Raw genomic sequence first — 22,922 nt, forward strand, 5'->3', positions numbered from 1 at the left:
CATGGTACCTTTCAGAGCCAAAGGCCATGTTTATGTTATGGCATTTGTGGCGGACACTTCAAAAGGAGAGACAGGAAAGATGCCAGGAAGACACCCTGCTATGAAAGGAGCCCTCAGCACATGATCCCGAGCTGCATGAGCTGTCCAGTCGTGAAGGGACTTCTACTTTGCATAACAGAGGTCTCCAACAATATTACAGTTTGTTTTTTACTTCATTTTGGATGTATGCTGGTGGTTCTTAAAGTTGCTGTTTGTAGGCCTCTGTTTTTCTTCTAAAGGAAGTGCAACCTCTCCTTAGAGTCCCAGATTAGAAAGCAAGCTGGCTCTTAGACCTTTCTTAGTCATTATCCTTCTTACTGTTATGGTTTAGATATGAAGCATTCCTACAACCTTTTCCCCCAAGACTCCTGTATTGAAGTCTTGGTCTCTAAATGGAAGTGATATTCAGAAGTAGATCTTAGCCAGGCGTGGTGATGCTCACCATTAATCTTGGCACTTTGGAGGCAGAGGCAGGCAATCTCCGAGTTCAAGGCTAGCCTAGTCTACATAGTGAAACTCTCAAAAACAGAAAGTTGGAGCTGGAGAGATGAGTCTGTGTTTAAGAGCCCTGACTGCTCTTGCAGAGGACCCGGGTTCGATTCCCAGCACCCACATGGCGGCTATGAACCATTCTTAACTCCAGTTCCAGAGGAATCTGAAGCCCTCTTCTGACCTCCACAGCATTGCATGACATGGGTGCACTCACATACATGCAGGCAATACATTCATACAGATAAAAACAATAAATAAAAAAACAACAAAAACCAGAGTGGATCTTTTGGATCATGAGGCTCATCATCAATGGACTAATCCATTGATGGATTCAAAGCTTTAAAAGACTATTGGAGGTGGTGGAGCTGTGGAAGGAAGTGGGTCACTGAGGGCAGGTTCTGGAATGCTAAACTTTACTCCCAGCTACATCTTCTACTGTTTCCCGGCTGCCTGTTTAACCATGCCCTTCTGCCAGGATGCTCCACCTCACCAAGGCCTTGAAACTACAGAACTAAAATTAATCCTTCCTGCCTTAAGTTGTTTTTCTCAGGTATTTTGTCACAGTGATGAAAACTCTGACCAGCACACATATATGTCATTCTGAAACCAAAACCTGAATCCCTTGTCTCCCTTAAACATGTTCTGCTCTTCCTTTGTTCCCTACCTTGGCTCATTACCTTAAAAAAACACCCAGTTTCCTAAGTCAGTAACCTCTCAGTCAGCCTTAGTCTCACCCCTCCTCTAACTCTTCTTTCTTACTCTCTAATATCCCTCTATTCAGTGGGTTCTGAATCTACGTTTGTCGCGAGCATCAGGGTCCCCGTACGGGCCACCATTTGTCGCGAGCATCAGGTTCCCCGTACGGGCCACCATTTGTCGCGAGCCGGGACTCTGTCCAGCAGAGTCCCGGAAAGACGACACAGACACCAAGGTGAGGTTCAAGCTTCTGTTTCTCTTGCATCCTTTATTCTCTCTCTTTCATTATCTCATACACTATGATGCTGCTTCTGTTCTGTTCTATTCTATTATATCTCTCACTTCATTCTCTCTCACTATGATGCTGTTCGTAGGTCTTTCTATTACACACCTCAGTTCTTTATATAGCATTTCCAACAGCCCTCCCCCCAGCCGGTACCAATCAGGGCTCACACACGTGCAGCGGCCAGGCAGAGTGTAGCCCATAGGCACGTAGCAAGATCATCAGGCTGGCAGCACCTGTTTTGGGGCTCACCATACTTCAGAGTTGGGGTAAACAAGCGGGATTCACGAGCCTTGGCAATCAGCCAAGAGTTGGAGTAAACAGCACGAGGTTTGGCAGCCAGCCAGGGCTCCATCTTTGGCTGGCTCGGCTGTGCTCGCTTCCCACATACGTTATTTTTTTTTTCTTAAGACCACTATCACTTCTTTTCTCAAAATTGCCATGATACTAATTTCAATACAAATTGCTTGATTCCTCAGGTCAATTTATGCTTGGGGATTGTATTGATGCAGTTTCCTACTATTCACATAGCCTGGAAAGCAAAAATTACCTGTAAAGTCAAGGGGGGGGGGAGGAGATTCAGAATACCAATCAGAATTGGTCAAGGAATTTACAGAAATACATTTAAACACTTTCTTTCAGTGTAATTATTGTAGTCTCTCCAGTACTGTGAATTTTTCACACTAACAGCTTTCTCAAAAATGGTATTTCTCTTAAACTTATGCCTGTACCATAGGTTGTAATAAGGATGAGCTGAGTTCATAAATGGAGCTTTACTATGGAGGATACCAAAAAAGCAATCAGGACTCTTTATTTTCTTTTGAAAAATGTTATTTATTATTTTTATTTTATTTTTATAAGTGCATTGCCTGCATGTGTGTAAGTACACGCAGTGCCCACAGAGGTGAGAAGAGGTCATAGAATCCCCTGGAACTGGAGTTATGGATAGTTGTCAGCCAACATATGGGTCTTGGGAACCAAACTCAGGTCCTCTAAAAGAGCATCTAGTGCTCTTAATCACTGGGCCATCTCTCCAGTCCCTTGATTATTTTCTATTCATCCTAAAACTGGTATTATTCTAAAATGAAGGTAAACACAGTGGATAGAACATCTTCTCTGAAATGCCTTTCTTCTCCCCTCTCCCTCCTCTGCTGTCCCCTCTCCTTTACTTTTCTTTCTTCCCTTCCCTTCCCTTCTCTCCTCCTCCTCCTCCCCCCCTCCTCCTCTTCCTCCTTTCTGCCTCTCTCTCTCTCTCTCTCTCTCTCTCTCTCTCTGCAAATCTTCCTGCCTCCGTTTCCCAAGTGCTGGGATTACAAGTGTGCCACCCCTACTAGCTCTGAAATGTCTCTAGTGGAGGAATTTGGTACCTGAACAGTGTCCTTTGGAGCTAGATGTGGTGACCCTGTGCACTCTAGAAGCTAAGGCAGGAGGTTTCAAGAATTCCAGGCTAGAGCTTAGAATACAGCTCAGTGGTAGAGTGCTTGCCTAGCATGCATGAGTTCATAAAGTCAATTCTCAGCACTGAAAAGAAAGAAAGAAAGAAAGAAAGAAAGAAAGAAAGAAAGAAAGAAAGAAAGAAAGAAAGAAAAATTCTAGTGCAGGGCAGTCTGGGCTACATAATAAGACCCTATTTTAAAAAGAACAACAAAATTATAATAATCTCTGGGACTAGAGAGATGGTTTAGTGGTTAAGAGCACTGGCTGCTCTTGCAGAAGACCCCGGTTCAATTCCCAGTACCCACGTTATGGCTAACAACTATTGTAACTCCAGTTCCAGGGGATCCGACGCCCTCTTCTGACCTCCAAGGACACTGCATGACATGGATGCACTTACATATATGCAGGCATTACACTCATACACGTAAAATAAAAATAAATAATAATCTCTGCATGGAAGTCTTTCAAATTATGTAGAGGCAAAGTATTCTGTATTTAGAAACTGTTCTTAATACTATGTACAAACACTATTTTTTTATTATTTACTTATGTGTCTGTATGTACACATGTGTGCAAGTGTCCCCCAAGGCCAGAACAGGATGTCAGATCCCCTGGAACTGGAGTTACATGTAGTTGTTACCCACCCACTGTGGGTGATGGGAACCAAACTCAGGTCCTCTGGAAGAGCAGCAAGCACTTTCAACCACTGAGCCATTTCTGAAGCCCCCCAAACACTATTTTAGAATATAAATACATAAAGAAGCCTAAATTTTGCAAAAGATTCTTCTGTGTAAAAATATGGTTTGACTCCGGCGGCTTATACTGAGTTCAATATTGTATAACTGTATTAATTCAACTGTGAACCTAGAAACTTGCACACCCACTTGTAAGAGATGTACTCTTGCTCTGGAGTGTGTTACTGAATATGTTAAAGCTGTAGTGAAATGCTTCTTCTAATCTTATTAAAAATAAAAAATGATAAAAAATAATAATTCATCAAAGCATAAAAAAATATAGTTTCATAAATTGTTCTCAGCTCTCATAACTCAACTCTCACACGGGAGTATTGGTTTCAATGCCAAAAAATGTCATCTAGTTTTTCCCTCATTTTACAGATAGCAAAACAAAAGTTGAAGAGATAAGTTAGCTCCTGTAGGTCAGGCAGAGTGAAAAGTAGAAATATTTTTTGTCTCTGTATTCAAATCTAAACATCTAAATTGGACACAAACTATGAGGTAATCAATCAGTTTGTTCAGACTCCTACAGGCTCACTCACATCATACGAACCATGTGAAGGCAGCAGTAAGTGGCATTTGATCAGGATTCCGTGCTTCAGTCTTGGCCTTCTGCATAATTTGGGTGGGGGTGGGATTAAGTAAGGCAGTTTCGACCCCTGTGCGGGAACGCTTAAATTTCCTGACACTAGGTGGCGCAAGATTTTATATCGTTCTTAAAGCAACCTAGAGTCACTTACCGGAAGTTCCCTTGCCCCTAACAAAGATGGCGCCTGATAGCAAGCCCCAATCGGCACCGTGTAGGGGCGGTGCTGTTCGCTCTTCCCAGAAGTCTTGTCCGCCGACAGCTCTGGCGTAGCCAATCAGAGCGGCCTCACCGGCGCACGCGTTGACCTCAGAGGCGGGCTGAATCCAGTTGGAATTTTGGCGGGTTCCGCCTTGGCCTGAGAAGAGGAGCCGGCCGTGTGAGCATTGTGGGCTGTCGGGGATCCGGGGCTTATGGGTTCCTGCGGGACTGGCGTCCGCGAAGGACTCGAGGTCTAAGCATGAGACTTGGCGCCCCGAAGGCTCGGGCGGGCGAGATGGCAGCGGGTGGCCTCCAGCCGTGGCTGGGAACAGGGAAGCCGGGGCTGGAAGATGCAGGGGTCGTCTGCTGAAGGAACCTGTTCTGGTGTATTTTACTTCTTTTTTAAAGAAGATAATTTGTTTTTTTTTTTTTTTAAATTTTATGTGTGAGCGTACTGCCTTAATGTGTGTAAGTCGTGGTCTTACGGAGTGGAGTTACGGACGTATGTAAGTCGCCCAGTGGGTGCTGGGAATCGAACCCAGGTCCTCTGCAAGAGCAGCCAGTGCTCTTAACCACTGAACCATCTCTCCAGCCCAGTGTCGTGCTTCTTTTTTCAGGGCACCCTTTTATTTCCTTTTTTTTTTTTTTTTAAGAAAATGTCTCCCCGTAGCCACAGCTGACCCGGAGCTCACGTGTGGGTGGGCAGTCTGGCTCAGTGTGTTGGGGTGGTCAGACTGGGTTGGCTCCAGCACCATGCAGGCGCAGCCAGATTCTACTGGTGCTTCTGGCCAGTTTGCCAGAATGAATTTGAGGCTAGCCTGAGGGTTTTTTTTTTTTTTTAATTTTATTTATTACTTTTATTTTATGTGTATGTGTGTATTGCCTGCATGTAGGTAAGTGCACCCATGTTGTGTAAAGCCTGTGGAGGACAAAAGAGTCTGTCAGATCCCCTGGAACTGGAGTCTCGGACAGTTGTTAGCTGCCGTGTGGGTGCTGGGATTTGAACCCCGGTCTTCTGCAAGAACAGTCAGTGTTTCTAACTGCTGAGCCATCTCTCCAGCCCCATAGCCTGAGTTTTGTAAAAGTAGTGAGAGTCTTGTCTCAAAATAAAACACACACACACAGAGATTTACCAAACTGATGTGCCTTTATCCTAATATGTCAAGTGTTCTGTACTTTACCAACTCGTATTGCATTAAAATCCCATCTAAGGGTAAAAAATAAGCAGAATCACATATTAAGCTGCTGTGGATGAAATAGCCATCAGATGCATTATAATAATAAATAAAATGGGATGGTAGCTCTAAAATTTACACCAGTCTCAATAGTTCTTGTTCACACATTGTTGAGTGTATCACACTTACGTTTGGCTGAGTTTCTCTAACCACAATTCGAAGCCAAGAAGAAGGGGACTGCCTATCAGGTTCTGGGTGGATTCTTAGGGTGGAGTCCATAGGATATGTTGCATGTGCCATTGTGAGAAGAATCAAGAATAACTTTTCCAATGTTGGTTTCACACAGCCAGGATTCTTCATTACTCCCTTGAGCACCTGATCTGCCATCAAAGTTTCCCATCACAACTCTTTCCTTGGTGATATGGATGGTAAGGCCTTCCCGTTTTATTGATTTCTCTTTTACTCATGGAAAATTACCATTTGGTCCTTCTACTTGTTAATCATTCTACTCCAAAATAGTAAAAGTGTTCACCCACTCTCAGGTGTACTCTCAATGGCTCAAAAGAAATCTCTTCAGTCATTGAATGTTGTTCTTAAACAGGTGCATTTTTTTCTCATTGAAACTGATTGTCCTGTAACACTTCCAGAGGACATATATGTAAAATGTGCCACACATGGCTCTGAGATCCTGATATATCTTAACCAGTTTAATCCTCGCCAACCACTGTATTTTATAATCAGGCAGGAGGTCAAGGATGTTTAGTGACTTGTTGTAGTCAAACTCTAAGAACAAGGAATTGAATTGGGCAGTCTGACTTCAGAGATTACTCTAGATGTGGAAATATTTTGAAGTGGTTTTACTCTAGCGTTGCTCAGCTTCTTGTAGTTCTTTCTTTTGTTTTTTTCAGGGATTTGTGCAAAAACCCAGTAAAGAGATATCGCTCTGATTAGTAACGCTCAATTTAGAGCAGAACAAAATGAGTGCACGTTGTAAAGGGACCTTGACAGAGAGAATGCACTGGTTTGGAGGGTTACATAATCATTAAGCTCACTTCCCGAAACTGGGGTTCTTATGATGCTTTGCCTTTTTTTTTTTTTAAGAGAAATTTTATTGATTCAAAAATTTCATACCATGAATATTGATTATATTTAGACCTCCTCCCCCATCTCCACCCTCACCCTACCACTCTCCCTATCCTCAAATTTGTGTCTTTGCAAATGAAAAACCCCATCCATCTTATATAACACATCTGAGCTGAGCGGCAGAGCAGTCACATCTCGTTAGAGTGGCAGTGATCTGTAATTCTTACCCTTAGGTGTGCCAAAGTAAGGGCCCACTCCCTCTGCTTTGTGCTTGGTTCTGGGTCAGGATATGCCCAGGTTTCTTGGAGTAGGATTTTCATTTTTAATTTCTGTTTCTCTTACACACTTCATAGGAATGTCAAGTAGAGATTTTTCTTTTTCTCAGTGGTCAGAAACACTTTGGTTTTTTTCATCAAAGTTAGCTCTTCACAGCCCTTGTATGCAGGTTACACTTTGGCATTTCCTCTCCTCACTCAGCACAATGACCCCACTGTGTTATCAAGGCAGATCTCCAACAGGCTGATTCCCCTCAGGGCTTTATTGTGGGTAAAAGCAGAAGCTAGGTAGCAGTTAGCTCATTGGTCTCTGATTCAGGATTCTCTTTTAAGAGATAGGTAGTTGAAAGGTTTCACAGCTTCACATAATGGCTTTACACCAGTGTCTTCTAGTTTATGAAATCTGTAGCCTTCTCAGGTTCCTAATGTTGAAGACTGCAGCCAGGTCTTGACAGCCATTGGATGGTGATTATGGTCAGCCCACCATGGGTGCCACCTAGGTACGAATGTTGTGGGTGGGCAGTCTGGCTCTGTGTGGGGTGGTCAGACTGGGTGGGCTCCAGCACCATGCAGGGGCAGCCAGGTTCCGCTGGTGCTTCTGGCCAGTTTGCCAGTGTGGCTCTCCTGGTGTGCATGGCTGGCCAGACTGCCTTAGCACCACCCTGTGGGTGCATATGAATGGCTGGGCCGGTCTCTCTTACCATGTGCACTTCAGCTGTCTTGTCTCCCTAGTTATTATCTCTCTTACTTGCCAAGTCCCAAGTGCCGAATTTTTAGATCAGTATAGAAGCATCAGGATTCTTAATGGGACGAAGAGGCCTTAAGTCATGTTTCTAGGTTAGTATGCTGGGAATTGCTCCAGCACCACCATCTCGGCTTTCCCATTGTTTTCTTTTTTCTTTTTTTCAACCCTGTGAAAGATTTATTTTAAAGACAGTTCTATTTGAAACTAAAATATCTTTTTTTCTTAACAATTTTAACAGAAGGAAATGAGAAAAAAAAGAAAAAAACTGCTTTCTAGTATAGGACAATTTCCTTTGTTTAGAATAGTTCTCTTTTGGGGGGGGTCTTTTGGGGTTTTGTTTTTTTTTTTTTGGAGACAGGGTCTCCCTGTAGCCCCAGCTGTCCTGGAACTCACTATGTGGACCAGGCTGGCCTTGAACTCACACAGATCCATCTGCCTCCCAAATGCTGGAATTAAAGGTGTGTACCACCATGGCCTGGCCCTTAGGTATGAGTATTTTAAAGTGTTGGATGCCTATTTGTTATTGGTATGTATCAGTTTAGAACCAGACCAGTCAGCATGGAAGCATGTCTGTCTCCAGCAACACAGCTGACTTAGAGGTAGCATTTGGTTAAATTTAGTCAGGGTAAAGATTTTGTCAGAGAACAAACATAAGAAAGAGAGAAGCAGGAGAGTTCAGAGTCTAGAAAGCAGTGACTATAATGATAAAAATAGATCTCTCTCAAAAAGCTTGTAGAGATGCCCAGATTTTTGCTATCCATCACTAAAGATAGAAGGACACTTGCTAGGATCTGAGTTCCAGAGAGCAGGTGTCAGAGGTTTGGGAACAAGGAGGCAGGACAGTTGAGTCAACATAGCGTGGAGACTAGAGATGACTTTTGGTGGTACTCCAGGTAACCAGGTAGGAGTCATTATGGGATTAGCCCTAGTAATTTCAAAAAATAAGAAGAGGAACATGGAGCTACCAGGCAGCATTTCACCTGTGCACCAAGGAGTATACTAAAGTCTAAATCTATATTTAAGTGCTTTTCATTTATTCCCTTATTGGTCAAATTTTATAGAAGTTGGTACTAAACCAAGTTGGCTTATCAAAGTAGTGTGGGTAAAAAGATTTAGCCCAGTGTCCTAAGAAGCATCCATGGACAGGAAAAATAGATAAAACGATAGATACATAAGACAAAGTGAGAAATCTGTAAATTCGTTTAAACCGTTGTGTTTGTGTTGAATGCATGAGTTAGCTATGTATGTTTCCCCAGGTAGACTCTCTCATTTCTTCTCCATTTTCTCTAGTGGAGGAAGATGATTTGTCTCTGCTGACATCGCTGCTGGAGGAGAATGAGTCAGCCTTGAATTGTAATTCAGAAGAGGCTAACTCCTTGTCCCTGGAAAATGGTGAGCCAGATGAATTTGATGAGCTTTTTGATGCTGATGGTGATGGTGAATCTTACACAGAAGAGGCTGATGACAGAGAAGTGATAAAAGCAGAAGACCAGAAGGAGAACTTGGCCACTCTCTTTGGAGATGTAGGGGACTTAACAGATGATGAAGTACCTACTTTGCAAGTTGAAAACAAAGTCCTCCCTGCTCCTGCTCCCTGTCAAGAGAAAACCAATCAGGAGTTGCAAGGTACCCTGATCACTTGTTTTCTTCAACTTTTTATGACAAAGTAAATGAAAACTGCAAGTCTGACAGTTTTCATCAAAATAGCTGTAGATTCAAGGGTGGTGATAAATGCTTAGTAAAGACTAGTAATTGGGGCTAGAGAGATGGCTCAAATGATAGAGTGCCTGTTGTACAAACTTGGGACCTGAATTTGGATCCCCACACCCACATAGAAGTTGGGTGCTGTTGTGTGCATCTGTAAGCACACTGTAGGGGTTATACTGAACCCCTGGTGTTTATTGGTCAGCAAGCCTAACAGAATCTGTGAGCTCTAGGCTCAGTGAGAGACACTCCCAAAAAACTAAGATGAGCAGTCAAGGAAGACACCTTTGGCCCCTATGCATACACTCATGCACACGCATACATAGACCCAAAATTTGTATGAATTGGTAGGTGCACCATTTAAAGTCAACAGTTCAGCATTCAGGGGCCTCCTTACAACCTTATCAGCTAATCATAATCAGTCTTCTGCAGAACAGCTTTGGCACTGTCCATGTTTCCTGCAGAATATGTTGCTTTCGGATTTATGTGCATGGGAAGACAGGCTGCAGTCTAAGCAAGACCATTCCTGAACTGCAGCTTTGAGGCATGTCCCTTTCTTCATCATCTCGTCATATTTTTAAGTTATAACCAGATTCAGTGGTTGACTTTTTTCTAATACAGGAGCTAACATCATATTAGTTATGATATTTCAATTTGTAAGGTAAACATCATTGTTTGACTCCTATAAACCTGTTAACTACAGAACTGCATCTGGGATGTGTGTTAGTAGTACAAATTTCTCTTCTGTTTTTGTTTTTGAGGCAGGGTCTTACTATGTAGCCCAGGCTGACCTCAGTTTCTGCACAGTTCAGCCTCCTGAGATCTGGGATTACAGGTGTGCACCACCATGCCCAGCCAGTAGTATAAGTTTGTAACTAGCACAGGTGTCAAAGGCTTGGTTATTAAAGATAAAAAGTTTGTTTCTTGGGACTGGAGAGATGACTCAATGTTTAAAGCATACTGGCTGCTTTTGAAGAAGATCTGGTTTCAGTTCCCAGTATCCACATGGCAGCTAACAGCATCTGTAACTCCAGCTCCAGGGGAATCCAACACCCTCTTCTGGCCTCTGCAGGCAAAACATTCGTATATATAAAACTAAATAATTTTTTTTAAGTTTATTTCTCTAAGGACCCTTTTTGAAGTATAAAAGTTAATCATGAGCCAGTGTTTGTATCAGGGATGGCATTCTCTCCCAACTTATTTTTAATGTTTTTATTTTGCAGATGAAGTAAAGAAGTTGCAAGAACAGATGACACTCTTACAGGAGCAGCTAAAAGCAGTATCAGTTAAACAGCTTTCAAGTTCAGCCCTTCCACACAAATCCCCTGGTAATAAAACCACAATTCTAGCAATACTATAAATTTTCGTTATCTAGAAACTATAGCATTGCTGTTTTTATCCAGCTCCTGTCAAAATAGCCTTTGAGCCCCTCTAAACTGGCTTTACTAATTTCTCTTCTTTCCAATCAAGAAAGTAAGTCTCCACCATCCCCTCTTAAGAAGAAAGTTCAGCACATTCAGGAGTCAGCATGCTTTTCTGCAGAGCTTGATATCCCTGCTCTACCCAGAACCAAGCGAATGGCACGGATGCCAAAGACTTCGACAGGTGTGGTACTCAATGCTTCACTGGGTCTCATTGCTCTAGCTCTATTGAAAATATGTTGTGGCACTGCAGTACTCGTGTGTGTATGGATGTGTGTCTGTCTAGTTTTGGTCTGTCTTAGCTCCCTATCAAGAAGAGTTACTGGGACTGGAGAGATGGCTCAGCAGTTAAGAGCACTGGCTGCTCTTGCAGAGGAACCAGGTTCAATTCCCAGCACCCATGTGGTGGCTAACAACCATCCATAACTCCAGTTCTAGGGAATCTGACTCTGATGCCCTCTTCTGACCTCCACAGGCATTGCAGGACACAGGTACACTTATATACATGCAGACAAGGCACTCATACACATAAAATAATAAATAAAATTTAAAAAAGAAGAGTTAGTTTCTCAGGAATGGAAGCTGTATGATATACTTTGTTCTTCTGTGTCTGAAAAGTACTTAGTAGAACATCCTATAATATGATAACTTTACCTGCTTAGACTGTAGCTCATATAACTCTTGGGTTGAGTTTGTGTGTATGATGCATGTTTATGTGAGTACATGTATGTGTGTGCATATACACATATGTGGGCATGTATGTGGAAGCCAGAGGCCAATCTCAGTGTTCTTCAAGTGTTGTCTGCCTTATTTATTTATTTATTTATTTATTTATTTATTTATTTATTTTTATCTTTTTGAGACAGGGAGTCCCTGTAGCCCCAGCTCGCCTGGATTCACAATGGAGCCAGGCTGGCGTCAAACTCAGAGAGCCACCTGCCTCTGCCTCTGCAGTGCTGGGACTAAAGGCCTTCACACCTGGCTATTGAGACAGGATCTCTCACTGAACTGGAGCTCAACGTGTAGGCTAGGCTGACTGACTACAAGTCCTGGGGGCCCACTGTGTTTGCCTCTCCCCAGCAGTGGGATTACAAATGTGTACTATGCTCAGCTGTTTCTTTCTTTTTTTTTTTTTTCTTACATTTACTCTGGGGATGTGAGCTCAGGTCCTCATGCTTACATTACTGACACAGTCATTTCCCCAACTCGTAGATTGAATCTTTATGCTGGAAATCTGGACATGTAATCTTTAGACTTGTGAGATGAAAGCACATAGTCTCTTATGAAATCATCAAATTGTATCTGAAGTTATGCTGTATTGAGCTAGGGGATCCATTCTTTAGAAAAAGCTTATTTGCAAGCCGGGCGTGGTGGTACAGGCCTTTAGTCCCAGCAGAGGCAGTGTGATTTCTGTGAGTTCAAGCCTAGCCTGGTCTCCATAGAGAGTTCCAGGTCACCTGGGGGCTACAAAAAAAAAAAAAAAAAAAAAAACCCAAAACAAAAGAAAAGCTTATTTGCCAGGAGCATAGAGTAGTAACCAAATGTCTATTCACAAGGAACACATGAAAATTATTTCTTGGCCCTTGTATTGGTTTTCTTATACTGCCTCACTTTGCTCAAAAGACCCAATACAAATGATCTAAGGATAACAGGTGAGACAGTGTTTTATTGGCCACATTTATTCAAAAAGGCCCTCTTGAATAGCTTTGGCCTAGCTCACAGTAGTAAATGATGGCTACAGCATTGGAGTGTTCATACTAATTGAATAGCAGATTATCTGTTCAATTTACCCACTTCTGAGTGGTACAGTTCCTCAAGACTTGGAATTACTAAGGTATTTCATTTTAGCAGTGTCCATATTAGGTTTTGCATGAGTGGGACTTCTAGGGTTGTGGCAACCCCTTAGCCTGGGAGCAATGATCCAAAGTCTTTTGGTGGTAAACAACAACCTTATCAAAGAGAATGTGATATTTTATTATGCACTAGACCTAAGCTTTCTGATATTTGCACATACTGTAAACAATTCTAAAATATAAAAACTAACCATATCAGGAGTATTTAATGCATGCATAGTCAGAGTTTCCTGGTGCCCAGTTCACATTCCCACCCCAGAAATAGAATGAAATGGATTGAAATGAAGCAAGAAATAAAGAAGAAAAGGGCATTAACCTTCGTTATTCCCAAGGTAGAATTTGATCTGAGCACAGATCTTACCTAATCCTTTGTTTGGAAGCCAACACAGTACTCATACAGGGTGAATTCACAGCAAAAGTCATTGTATTTAGAATTGCACTCTCTAATACAGTAGCTACTAATTTCATGTGTCTATTTAAATTCACTTTAGAAACATTTTCTTAGATTAGTCACATTTTATGTGACTGATGGCTACATATGCCTGGTGGCTGCCATATTGTCAAACACTAAAACACAATGTTTCTATTGACACAGAAATGTAATGGAGATAGCACTGCTGAGATTTGGAGAGTAGTCAGAAAGTGGTCTTGTTCTCTGTCAAAATTTAGTTATAAGCATCCTTGGTATGTGCCTGTAATTCCGGCATTTGGATTAACATAAATTTTAGGCCATCCTTGGCTACATAGTGAGACTCAGTCTCAAAACAACAAAAACTATCCTAGGGGCTGGAGACATGGCTCAGCTGTTAAGAGTACTGGCTGTTCTTACAGAGGACCTGGGTTCAGTTCCCAGCACCCAGATGGAGGCTAACAGCTGTCCTAACCTCCAGTTCCAGGAGATCTGACACCCTCTTCTGGCCTCCTCAGGCATTGTACAACATGAATGCAGGCAGAACACTCATACACATACACATAAAAGTAAATAAATAAAAACTATCCTATATGTTGATTGCAAAAAAGTATTCTGTAAACAAGTTTTGTGCTTCTTGGTCATTTTCCTTTCACTTATGTTAATTTTCTAGAATCTAAAGGCTCACCTTCAAGGAGGACAAGTGCACCCTCCCAATCACAACAGGCTATATCCAGTATTTTGAAGCTCAAAAGCTCATCTTCAAAGACAGCAAGCATATCTTCCCAACCACTGCAAGCTATTCCTGGCAACAAACACAGTGGGATGACTAGAAATCAGAATTCAGGCACCCTTAGGAATTCTGGGGAACAGGTTCCACAGGGTTCCCAGGTCTCCGTGGAAGCCTTCTCAGGCTTGCGGCTCAGGTCAGTGACTGTAACATCCTTTTCCGTCCCTTTATCTGTACCGCTGCAATGCCCTTCTTCCTGTCAGAAGATGAGTCTTCTAGAAGCAGAGTGTGTGCAGCAGATTCACAAAATAGCAGAACTGGGTTTAACTCAGTACTATATGGTATGAATTGCTTAAGGAACACTTATTCTTTTTGTTTTCTATTTTAAGTTTTTTATTTTATTATTTTTATTTTATGTGTTATAAGTGTACCCATGTCATGCAATGCCCACAAAAGTCAGAAGAGGATGGTCAGATCCCCTGGAACTGGAGTTAATGGACTGTTGTGAGCCCCCATGTGGGAGCTAGGAACCAAACCCAGGTTCTCTGCAAGAGCGGCCAGTGCTCTTAACTGCTGAGCCATCTCTCCAGCCAAGGAACGTCTATTCTTGTTTGCATAATAAAAAATATTTAACCTGTCAAAAGGAAATGGGCAAGTATTTTATCAGAAATTGGTGGACAGAAACAGCGATACAGATTTTATTATAAATTTTTCCATCTTTAGATGCAATTTATACTATTTTTATTTTATGCAGCATTGGGATCATAAACTATTTTTTAAACATATAAAGATAGACAGGTCAGGTGTGGTAGTACATGCCAGAAATCTCCATACTCAGGAGGTTGAAGCAGGAAGATTGAGAGTTTTGAGGCTAGCCTGTGCTGCTACGTGGTGATTTCCAGCCCAGCCTGAGCTACAAAGTGAAATGCTATCTCAAAAGCAAAAGAAATTTAAAAAACAAAGGCAATAGCATCTTATAATTATTGTAATAAGATAATAAAAGATTTTAAGGTACTCTTTAAGAAAAATATCCAGGGAAAAGCAAATTTCACTTTAAAAATTATAATTATTTTTTTTTAATCTGCTCTAGAAAATGTATAAATGTATGTAATCTTAGCACTCAAGGGGCTAAAGTGAGTTCCAGGCTAACCTGGGCTACATAGTCTAGTAAGATCCTATTCCAAGAAACCAAAACTAAAATGTTTGCTTTGTCCATACTGTGTAAGTCCTCTGAAGTACAGTAGAGGTTTCTGCCTGTCACCTTCCCCTGACCATCCGGTAGTCTGTTACTAGAATAATAACCCGTTGATTTCTGACTTCTTGACCCAGACGACCTCGAGTATCTTCCACAGAAATGAACAAAAAAATGACAGGTCGGAAACTGATCAGGCTGTCTCAGATCAAGGAGAAGATGGCACGTGAGAAGCTAGAAGAAGTGGACTGGGTGACATTTGGGGTGATACTGAAGAAAGTCACTCCTCAGAGCACTAACAGTGTAAGCGACTTTAGTGATTCCTAAACTGCTCCATCACCTCAGGCCAACAGTGGGGTCTCTAGCCCTTAATTTGCCACCTGTTAATAGTTTTCTTTGAAATAACTTTTAATTGCCACATGTCTTTAGGTTGGTATTCAAGGGCAATGTAAAGAACTCTCTACTTAGACCTAGCTGGACTTTGCATCACCCAGTCATTCTTACTACAGTTCAGTTGTCACTGCTTTTAGTGGCACATGTGTTTGTCCCTGTGACCACTATAATCCCAGCTGTGGGGGGAGAAGGCTAACTACTTAGGGAGGCTAAGTCCACAGATTCCTATAGCCATAACAATTCAGAGATGCTGAGATTGCTAGCCCATCCCAACATGGTATAGTTAGATGGTGGTTAATAATAGTCACTAATAAATAGTAGATTTACCAAATTAGTTATTCCTGGCAGGGTGTGGTGGCCCATGCCTTCTATTACAACACTCGGGGGGCAAAGGCTGGCAGATCTCTGATATCAATACCAACCTGGTCTACATAGCAAGTTCCAGGCCAGCTGGGGCTACAGGGAGACCCTGTCTCACAAAGACAAAAAAGGCAAAATTAGTTATTCCTGTAATCAGCATGTTATTAAATGATAGTGCCATTAATGTGCTTGGGGGGGGGTTATTGCACATAAACATAATTCTGTGGTTGGGACGGTAGCTCACCTGCTATTTAGACTTGACAGATTCTCTAACAGTTTACTTGTGGTTTGCCTTCTATTATCTTCACCTCTGAAATGAGATAGGCAGCAAAACACTAAAACTCAAGGAAAGTATTAGTTTATAATTCACAGGCATTCTGATGACCATATATTTAGGATTAACTCTATATATTTTCCCACAATAAGATGAACCATAAATGGAGACACTGTAAGCCATGGTTCCAAAAATGGTTAAAAGTAACACTGTTCATTCTAGGGAAAAACGTTTAGCATCTGGAGACTGAATGATCTACGTGACCTGACACAGCATATATCATTGTTCTTATTTGGAGACGTTCACAAAGATCTCTGGAAGACAGAGCAAGGGACTGTCATAGGGTTGCTCAACGCTAATCCCATGAAGCCCAGAGATGGCTCTGAAGAGGTAAGACTCAAATTAGATTGGTTGGTTGACAAGTTAGCTTTTCTATCAAACATTTGAGTTATTCTACCTCTGAGGTTTATATTGGTATGTCCCCATTATTATGGCTCTTAATCTGTTGACACATTTCCTACTGATACCTGTGATTCTACCTATTCTGAATGGGTTTGTATCTATTTTCACTAGATTTTTTTCAAATTAGTTCCAAGGTTCCTGGAGTTCACTGAACTCCTTTAAAAAAAAAAAAAAATTGTGTGTGTGTGTGTGTGTGTTGTGGTACATGAATAGGGGTCAGAGGACAACTTTACGGAGTCAGTTGGCTCTACCTTTATGTGGGTTCTGGGGATTGAACTCAGGTTGTTAGGTTTACACAGCAAGCACTTTTACCAGCTGAGCCATCTTGCCAGCCCAAGTTTATTGAACTCTTTTTTTTTTTTTTTGGTCTTTTTGTGACAGGGTCTCCCTGTAGCCCCAGCTGTCTTGGAACTTACTATGTAGACCAGGCTGGCCTTGAACTCACAGAGATCCACCTGCCTCTGCCTCCCGAGTGCTGGGATTAAAGGCGTGTGCCACCACATCAGGCTCAAGTTTATTGAACTCTTAGACTTAGGTTTCCTTAGATCTCTTATGTAAATTTCCATGAGTGTATAAAGAGAGCAGTGTGTTACAGTTGAAGAAATTTTGCTCCATTAAATTTTACAGTCACAGCTGGCGTGTAAAGTCGAGTGAATTTTCATCTTAAGCAATACTACAGTTTTGGTGCTACCTGCTGTTTCTCTAGTAAATGGCTCATCTAGACCCATGTAAAGAGCAGTAGGCAATGTTTCTACTCTGACCTAGCAAGGAGCTTTATTTTCACCAGAGAATGGCAACAAATCTTCATTTATTGGTTTGTGTTTGGCCACATATAACAGAAAAAAATGCAGTAGCATTTCATTTAGTTTCTTTTTAACAACCAGTGGATTTAGTTATTCATACCTATAATCCCAGCAGTCAGGAGGCCAAGGCAAGGGGATTGCCATTAGTTCAGAGTCAGTCTGAGCTATATAACAAGTGCCAGGCCAGCCTATACAAGGTAAAATCCTGTATTATTTTTAAATAAAATGAGGGAGGGTTGTTTGTGTGAGATGTTCTCACTCTGTAGCCCATGCTCACCTTGAATAGCAGCAATCTTCCTGCCTCTGCCTCCCAAATGCTGGGATGACAGGTATAAACTGCCATGCCCAGCTACTATTTTTCTTTTTCCTTTTTCAAAAATTTCTTACCTTCATTTATTTAATGGGGTGGGGCACAAGTATCACATTGCACATGTGGAGGTCAAAGGCCAACTGCAGAATCAGTTCAGTGGCAAGTGCCTTTGCCCACTGAGCCATCTTGCCAGCCCAATTTTTTTTTTTTTTTTTTTTTTGTCTTTTTGAGACAGGGTCTCCCTGTAGCCCCAGCTGACCTGGAGCTCACTATGTAGACCAGGCTGGCCTTGAACTCTCAGAGATCCGCCTGCCTCTGTCTCCCTAGGGCTGGGGTTAAAGGAGTGCTCTACCACGCCCGGCATCAGCCCAATTTTTCTTAAATAAGTCCAGCCTGCTGTTGTGACACATGCCTATAATCCCAGCACTTGCGAGACAGGGATAGGAGGAGGATCACAAGTTTAAGGCCAACATGGGCTACTTGATGAGTTTGGGCCAGCCTTAAGTACATAGACCTTGCCCTCCCCATACAAGAAAAAAAAAAAAAAAATCCCAAACTAGGCAATACAATGATACCATGTCTCTAGTGGCTGCCTTTCTTTCTTGGTCGCAAAGATACCTCTGAAGCTCCTGCCATCACTATGAAGTAGAACACTGCATTTCTCTCCCCTGGGAGGGGAGTACTGTTCACGGGTTACAAATTCTAGGGGAGGAGTCTTAAGCAGTTTGCTAATTTCTGCTAAAATTCCTAGATCAGGCAGGAAGCTTTGATGAGTCCAGTAAGGCAAAGCAGCTTTGTTACTCACAGATAGGCTTTAAGAATCAACAGAAGCCTAGGATCCATAGTGAGCCCATCCCTGATCCTGTGTGGATGGTATCTTGTCTGTCTATGACCAAGTTTGCACCATAGCTGGGGGTTTCAAAAGCTCTCTGGTTTAGATTTTATTACCCAGTAGCCACTGATCTAGTACTTATGATCTAGTGTGGCAGGAATAATAGGGACAGAACCCAGGCTATTCAGGATATTCCTCCTTACCTCAAAACCTCATATTTTTGATAGTTCTGTCTGAGAATTGCCAGCAGAAAATGAGAACTGGGTCATCCAAGGACATTCAGGGACTGTCCTCCTGCCTTTTTATCACTATTCATAGCATGATGAAGAGGATGGGTCAGCCAGGTTGTGTCTTTCTAATATTTTTATTTATTTATTTATTATTATTATTTTTGTTTGTTTGTTTGTTTGTTTGTTTGGTCTTTTTGAGACAGGGTCTCCCTGCAGCCCCAGCTGTCCTGGAACTCACTATGTAGACCAGGCTGGCCTTGAACTCTCAGAGATCCGCCTGCCTCTGCCTCCCGAGTGCTGGGATTAAAGGCGTGTGCCACCACTTATGTGTATGAGTGTTATACCTGTATTCATGTAAGTACACCCGTGCTGTGCAGTGCTTGAGGAGGACAGAAGAGGCTGTGGGATCCCCTGGAACTGGAGTTACGGACAGTTGTTAGCTACTATGAGGGTGCTGGGATTCAAACCCGGGTCTTCTGCAAAAACAGTCAGTGTGCTTAACTGCTGAGCCATCTCTCCAGCCCCAGTTGTCTCTTTAAATTAAAAATTTAATATTCATACATGCATATAATGTGTTTGGATATGGTCCACCCCTCGTTCCCTCCCCTTCAGTTCCTCTTCTACACACACATCTCTTCTCAACTTCATATACTCTCCCTACCCCCTTTCTCTTCTCTTTTTTTTAAATCACTCACTGAGTCCATTTAGTGCTGGCTGGGTGTGTGTGGGTATGGGACCATCTAGGGGAGCTTGGAGGGCCACATCCCTAAAGAAAGTAGCTCTCTGTCTTCAGTAGCCATCATCTGCCAATGGGATATTGGATGGCTTGATCTTGTTCCAGTCCCAGCCGTTTTAAGTTCCAGTAGATACTGTTTTGCTACAGACACCTACTCCTGGCTCTTATAATCTTTCTGCCCCTTCTGAGATGAGCCGGGGGGGGGGGACGACGGGGGCAGGAGATAATAGATGTCCCATTTAGAGCTAAGCACTCCACAGTCTCTTATTCTCTGCACTTGACCAGTTATTGGTTTCTGTCTTAATTGCCATCTACTGCAGAAAGAAGCTCTAATGAGGGTTGAGAAATGTACCAGTCTGGGTGTTAAGAACTTGAGAGGCAGTTTATTACTATATCCATTTAGCTGAATAATAGTACCAGGTTCTCTTCTAGGGCCTATGACCTAGCCAGCCACAATGTTTTTGGCCCAGTTAATCATACCAGTAACCAGTAACTGAATGGGGTCCATCTTATGGAGTAGGCTTTAAATCCAGTCCAAAAGTGATTATGCATAACATTTGGTCCACTATTGCACCAGCAGGCATATCTTGCCAGGCCAGTCATCGCAGCCCACAGGGTTCACAGCTGGGTAAGACTGATGATGACTTTTCCACCCTGTAAGTATGAGTAGAACCTTCCAGCTCTGTAAGCTAGCCAGTAGGAATAGAGCTTCTAGGTTGGTATCAGCTTCATTTCTCTGTGTCCTAAAACTCAGATATGAGGTGTCTTCAAGAATAGGGTCTTACCAACAAGTTCCAGACAGTAACCAAGAGCAATGGCAATAGCGTGTACTGTTAGGGGAGGGAGTTCCTATGAGACCCCACTGAACAACAACTTGAGAAATCCATACCTGATACTGGGCTTTTTGTTTGATAGCCAAGGTTGTCTGATAAGAGGCATTGTCTCCCCTGTTAAAAGGTAACTTCATTTTTTATTTTTTTATATTTTATTATTTTTATTTTATGTTTGAGTGCATTGCCTGCATGTATGTAAGTGCACTCCTGTTGTGCAGTGCCCATGGAGGTCAGAAAAGGGCGTTGACTTCCCCTGGAACTGGAGTTGTTATCTGCTATGTGGGTGCTAGGAATCAAACCTGGGTTCTCTACAAGAGCAGCCAGTGCTCTTAACTGAGCCATCTCTCCAGCCCCAATTCATTTATATATGTATATATTTTACAAAGGTTTCCATATGGCATTTTCAAAGGTCTTTAGTGTTTTAGTTATCCATTCCTGTACTCTCCCACCTGCCCTCCCATCCTACCTATGTTTTTTTTTTTTTTTTTTTGGTCTTTTTGAGACAGGGTCTCCCTGTAGCCCCAGTTGACCTGGAATACGCTATGTAGACCAGGCTGGCCTTGAACTCAGAGATCCACCTGCGTCTGCCTCCTGAGTGCTGGGACTAAAAGTGGACACCACCATGCCAGTCCTCCTCTATCTTTTCATTGGAAAATCAAGGGCTTCCCTGTCAACTCCTGCTTTAGTCTAATTAGCCAGGCCTTAGTCACATGACCATTTCTGGCTATAAGGAAACCTGGGAAAACAGAACAGGATCCATTGCCTGAGGCTTCTGTACCTCCCAATCTACAGCTGCCATATAGAGTACTGGCTTCAATGATGCCTTCCCAGACAACTCCAAACATTTCATCCATTGTAATATAGACCTTTAACTCAATCTTAACCTCCTCTCTCTCACAGGTGTGCTTATCTATTGATCATCCTCAAAAGGTCTTAATTATGGGAGAAGCTCTGGACCTGGGGACCTGTAAAGCCAAAAAGAAGAATGGAGAGCCGTGTACACAGATAGTTAATCTGGTGAGTCTCAAATTTGTTAGCCTGATTTTTGCCAAAGAAAAGAATCATTAAGAACAACTTTAGGTGCTTTAATGGTAATGACCAAATAGGAACTGAGTTTGCTGCTTCATAGGCAGAGTCAATAAGAGAATTGAATGTGTGGTCAGTAATTGCCAGGTTAAGAAGCTGAGGACTGACACAGGGGTAGGGAGGTCTTGACTCAGGAAAGTCATCTTTTATTGCCAGCTGATCAGGAGGAATTTCTTTATAGTTCCAGAGACCAAACACATTAATGAAATATACTAGAAACCTTAACTTATCCTGTAATTCCATTTTCCTTTTCTTGGAGCTTTAAAAACAAACTTCACCGAGATACTATCCATATACCATACAAATCACCCTTTGAAATTAAAAGTGTACAATGCATTCACAGTTGTGCAGCAGTCACCACTATGTAATAATATTAGAATATTTTTATTACCCAAAACAAGCCTGTTCCTATTCGCAGTCATTCCTCAGCCCTGGCAAGTACCAGTCTGCTTTCTTGTCTCTCTAATATGCCTACCCTAAGTATTTCATATAATAGGTTCTGTGACTGGCTTCTTTCACCTAACATTGTCTAAGATTGCCCATGCTGTAGCATATAGCCACACTTCTCCCTTTTCGCTGTTGGTGGTGATTTGGTTTTTATCTTTAGAAGGGTTTTTTGTTTTGTTTTGTTTTGAAGCTGGTCTTATGTAGCTCAGGCTGATCACAAACTTATTTCTTACCTCCATCTCTTAAGTGCTAGGATTATAGGCATAGGCTACCGTATCCACGTTAGTTTCTTTGTTTGTTTGTTCATTTTGGTTTTTTGAAACAGAATTTCATTATATAGCCCAAGCTGGTCTCAAACTTATCCTTCTGCCTTCGTGTCTCCCAAGTACTGGGGTTACGACAGGTGTATGCCACCACACTTAACCACACAATTTTTTTATGGTTATATGTTATTCTATTATATGGCTAGACCACATTTTGTTTATCCATTTTTCAGGTAATAAACACAAGTTAATTCTACATTTGGCTATTATAGGTAATGCTGCTACAAATATGTATGTGCGAATTTTTATATGGATGTAAGTTTTCAGTTCCTTTGGGAGTACAATTAATGAATGATATGGTAACTTTGTATTTAGGCTTTTGAGGATCTGCCAAGCTGGCTTACAAAGAATAACTTAAACAGTGGCATATTCACCCTAGCAATGTGTGGGAGTTCCAGTTTTATCCTTGCCTATACTTGTTAGTGTCTGTTTTTGTTTTTTGTTTATTATAGCCATCCTAGTAGGAATGAAGTGTTTCATAGAGTTCTTTAAAACAATTGAATGAAAAGTTTGATTAATCTCATTTCATCTCCCTCATTCCTTCATAGTACATGAGCTAGTGAGCAAGAAATGGAAAGGAAAGCCAGGCATAATATTGCTTGCCTTTAATCCCAGCAGAAGCAGGTGGAGCTCTGTGAGTTGAAGACCAGCCTGGTATAAATATCGAGTCCCTGGCTCAAAAACAACCAACATACATATATACGTAGGGTGGGTGGATGGATGGATGGATGGATAGATGAGAGAGAGAGAGAGAGAGAGAGAGAGAGAGAGAGAGAGA

The 22,922-nt window shown here is 42.0% G+C and overlaps 1 protein-coding gene across 5 annotated transcripts in view; it reads left to right on the top strand.

Annotated features, from left to right (window-relative positions):
• Nucleotides 1-4,568: 4,568 nt before the first annotated feature.
• The window catches only part of Mcm10 (minichromosome maintenance 10 replication initiation factor), a 39,930-nt gene continuing 21,576 nt past the window's right edge, over nucleotides 4,569-22,922 (top strand). For 4 of the 5 annotated variants that reach the window (XM_029553762.1, XM_008848536.3, XM_029553764.1 and 1 more), the window contains exons 1-9: nucleotides 4,569-4,646; nucleotides 5,990-6,071; nucleotides 9,037-9,372; nucleotides 10,674-10,778; nucleotides 10,921-11,055; nucleotides 13,807-14,059; nucleotides 15,193-15,358; nucleotides 16,305-16,472; nucleotides 21,189-21,305. In XM_029553762.1, the coding sequence (XP_029409622.1) occupies nucleotides 6,065-6,071; nucleotides 9,037-9,372; nucleotides 10,674-10,778; nucleotides 10,921-11,055; nucleotides 13,807-14,059; nucleotides 15,193-15,358; nucleotides 16,305-16,472; nucleotides 21,189-21,305 (1,287 nt within the window). In that variant the 5' untranslated portion in view covers nucleotides 4,569-4,646; nucleotides 5,990-6,064. Of the gene's footprint in view, nucleotides 4,720-5,989; nucleotides 6,072-9,036; nucleotides 9,373-10,673; nucleotides 10,779-10,920; nucleotides 11,056-13,806; nucleotides 14,060-15,192; nucleotides 15,359-16,304; nucleotides 16,473-21,188; nucleotides 21,306-22,922 lie in introns of all 5 variants that reach the window. The other variant, XM_029553763.1, reaches the window with a different exon arrangement.

Source organism: Nannospalax galili, unplaced genomic scaffold (assembly GCF_000622305.1).
Source record: "Nannospalax galili isolate Female #2095 unplaced genomic scaffold, S.galili_v1.0 scaffold1144, whole genome shotgun sequence".
In the NCBI taxonomy this organism is placed as follows: Eukaryota; Metazoa; Chordata; class Mammalia; order Rodentia; family Spalacidae; genus Nannospalax; species Nannospalax galili.